The sequence below is a fragment of the Bidens hawaiensis genome, unplaced genomic scaffold (assembly GCF_021521415.1).
Source record: "Bidens hawaiensis isolate Kalapana, Puna unplaced genomic scaffold, B.hawaiensis_p1.1 tig00018993_1, whole genome shotgun sequence".
Lineage (NCBI taxonomy): Eukaryota > Viridiplantae > Streptophyta > Magnoliopsida > Asterales > Asteraceae > Bidens > Bidens hawaiensis.
In genome coordinates this window covers 126969-130258 of record NW_027492888.1, presented here as the reverse complement: position 1 = coordinate 130258, position 3290 = coordinate 126969, and the positions used below count along the sequence as shown (strand labels likewise).

General features: G+C 37.1%; 1 protein-coding gene across 1 annotated transcript; it reads right to left on the bottom strand.

Annotated features, from left to right (window-relative positions):
- Window positions 1-358: 358 nt before the first annotated feature.
- On the bottom strand, window positions 359-2521 carry LOC143557506 (sucrose transport protein SUC8-like). Its single transcript, XM_077046566.1, has 4 exons — window positions 1241-2521; window positions 929-992; window positions 810-853; window positions 359-700 (listed from the first exon to the last, which is right to left on the bottom strand). The coding sequence occupies exons 1-4, from the start codon at window positions 2519-2521 to the stop codon at window positions 524-526; spliced, it is 1566 nt and encodes a 521-aa protein (XP_076902681.1). The 3' UTR covers window positions 359-523.
- Window positions 2522-3290: the final 769 nt, after the last annotated feature.

Genomic DNA, 3290 nt, shown 5'->3' with positions numbered 1-3290 from the left:
GATGCATAATCACCAGCGTTCACTTGTCTGAGTCTTTTCCAAAGTGTATGTTATGTGATTGTGTGTTTGGTTACAACGAAGCTTAAAGTCTACACAACAATATGTATTATGAACTCCGGCATTGCACCATCGCTACACACATGGATAGAAACAAAATCAAAATACCTTGTATATATGAAGATTCTATCAGATCGTGTCGTTATGCAACAAGGAGCCAATTAAGAAAAGCCTCACCCTAAAAGAAGAGATTGACTTAATGTCATAACAATTACTACCTTCCTAGAGAGTACTACTCGATCTATGATGTGGTTGTATCTTCGTTGTGTGACGATTTAGGTACATTCCGAATTCTCAAACACAAGTTACACACACAACAATAAAATTGAAAACTCAACATATATTAAACAAAGTACCAATTTATTGTCTCTCTTTTGGGGCAATTTAACTTACGTTAGCCACAAACATGTTTTTAAGCAAATCATTACATAATTAGACTTTGTAAATTTGAAAACAGCATACAATCTTAGTGCATTCCGGCACCAGAAACTCTTGTAAGCACCACATCTAGAGGTGGTGATGGTAGTAGAGTAAGTGCTAATATTCCGCTTATTGCAGCAGCAACTGCTCCCGCAACAAATGCTGGTAAGTTTCCATGCCCAAACGCTTTGTCCCATGGCCCGCTTACTAGCGATACAAACATCTGTAACAACAATAAAATGTTTGCGAACAAGATTAGATATAAATGATGATCATTCTAGTAAAAGTTACATCTTTGGCTATAAAGATAGATTGTTAACATATGGTCATACCTGAGGTATTACAATTGCAAGGTTAAGAAGTCCTAATGATAAACCTGAACAACAAAAAAAATAAATGTTACAACTTAATTAAATATTGTATAGAACATGACAAAATTTGTTACTTTTACCTTGTCCTACATCGGAGTCGTTAGAAAACATAGAAGTCAAAGCACAAGGAACACTAAATGTCACCTGAATAAACATAGAATTACAATTAACTACTATTAAATTCATTTAGTAAAGACAAAAGATACCATATCATTCATTGTACACTTTTATGACTTTTTCATTATTATCTAAAACTTTATATTTGACATATTTGAGAATGTTTATATGTCATTTAGTCATTTACCGTATTAAATAGCATTTAAAACCTAAACTAAATTCATTGACTTAAATTAAAAATAAAAAAATAGCATTAATTAATTTAATTATCTGACCGAGAGTGGAATGCCAAGAAGAGCAAAAACGGCAAAAGCACCACCCTTGACACCAGAGGACGGTGGCTTAAGAACCTCAACACCATTAACCATCGTATAATGCCTTGAATCATTAGCCATCTTTGTAATCAACACAGTCATCCCCAAACACACAGCCAGAAGCAAGTTTGCACCACCCCACAGCCTCTTAACACCGCCACAAACCCGCCCGATATGCTCTATTCCGAGCGACACAAAACCAACCACAACCGAGTTAACCAACAACCCGAGCACCCCAGCGCGCACACCACCACTATACAAGCCACTATCTTTAGTTTTCGCTCTGTAAACGTCACTGCCCATCCAGTCAGTGTCGTAAATGAAGAACGGAAACCAAGCGATCCAGTTAAGACATGTGACTAGTAATAATATCCACATTGGCCGCGGAAGCGACTTTATGGCTCCGAACATTTCGCTAAAGAATGGCGTCTTTGTGTCTTTCTGCTCTTCCCCGACCACTACGGTTTCGGGTTGGTAAATGTCTTCCTTAACCAAGGTTAAGGCTAAAATAGTAATGCTTAGTAATAGTACAATGGCTAAGAAAAAACATGTTTTCAAATTAGCACAATATACATCACACACATTAGTTCTAGTAAACGGAAATATTTTATATAGACCGGTCATGGACCCGGCCGAGTAACCAAGAACATTCCCAACGCCCATAAAGAACGCAAAAAGCGAGTTCCCGGTTCGGATTCTGCTAGAATCCGAACCAGCTAAATCCGCAAGGAACGCACGGCACGGTCCTTGAAGCATGTTATTAGCAACGTTCAGAATCCAAAACCCGACGACGTAAACAACTATCGAACGTGGTTTCGAGGTCTTTCCAATTTTATCACCAGTCGACACGCCAATGTCGACTGCGTAGCCAATGAGAAACACAGCTATAGCGACCAGGACGGCACCTCCAGCGATGAACGGCCTACGACGGCCGTATTTGGAGGTGCAACGGTCGCTATAGTAGCCAACTAAAGGTTGCACGATCACTCCGGACATGGGTCCGCAAAGCCAGATGTATGCGGAAAACGTGTGCGGGATTCCAAGGAGTTGGACGTATGGGGTTAGAAGAGACAGCTGTAACGCCCACCCAAACTGGATACCGGCCGCCACCACCATTATGACTTGCCATATCGGCCTTTGTTGCGGCTCGGCCGATATGTGGTTTCGCAAGTTAAACGGCGGAGGTGAAGGCAAAGGGAGCTTATTATCGTTTGTTAAACTCATATTGCTGCTACTCTCCATTTTGTGTTTTGTTGAAAATGAAGTTTTTGTTTTGAGTGAAGTTTGGTGTGGTTGAATTTGTGAATTGGGGCCGGTACTTATGGAAAAATCGGCAGTAAAAACATTCACATATGTACAAGAATTTGACCTTTAGTTGAAAGGTTATGTTGAATGGATTTTGTTTTTTCTGCAAACCAAGACTAGTTGGGTGAGTAATGGATTGCACTTTTAATTAATTATTTTTTATTTTATCTTGATATAGTGATTATGTGTTTGTAATAAATGATTAAATCTTTATCCGAATGAGGATTTCACTTCAAAGGTTGAATAGGAAGGCTATTGAAATAAAACTAACTTAATATTAATAATATTTTATAGTGATTATTTTGTTCAATTTTTTTTTTGTTTTATAATTTTTTAAATTATTTTTCGAAGGCTAAATCGAGATTTTTTTTTAAAAAACGAGAGTGCTAGATAAACATTTTGATTTTTTTACTTTTTTATTTTTTCTTTTATAATTTTTTAAAATTATTTTTCGAATGCTAAACCGAATTTTTTTTGAACGTTACTAGTAGAAGCTTTTTATGGAGTTTTTTCTTCTGACCTAAAAGCTTCAAGTTATTCAACCAAGCAAGATTTTTTTATTGAGTGAGAGTTTTTTCTTAAAAGATTGAAGCTAGAAGCTTCTAAAACCTCCATACCAACATACCCTTTGTACAAACCATGTGCTGAGCGTTTTAACAGAAAGAACCAGGGGGTGGTATTCTTGTAATTATCATAATTACATTAC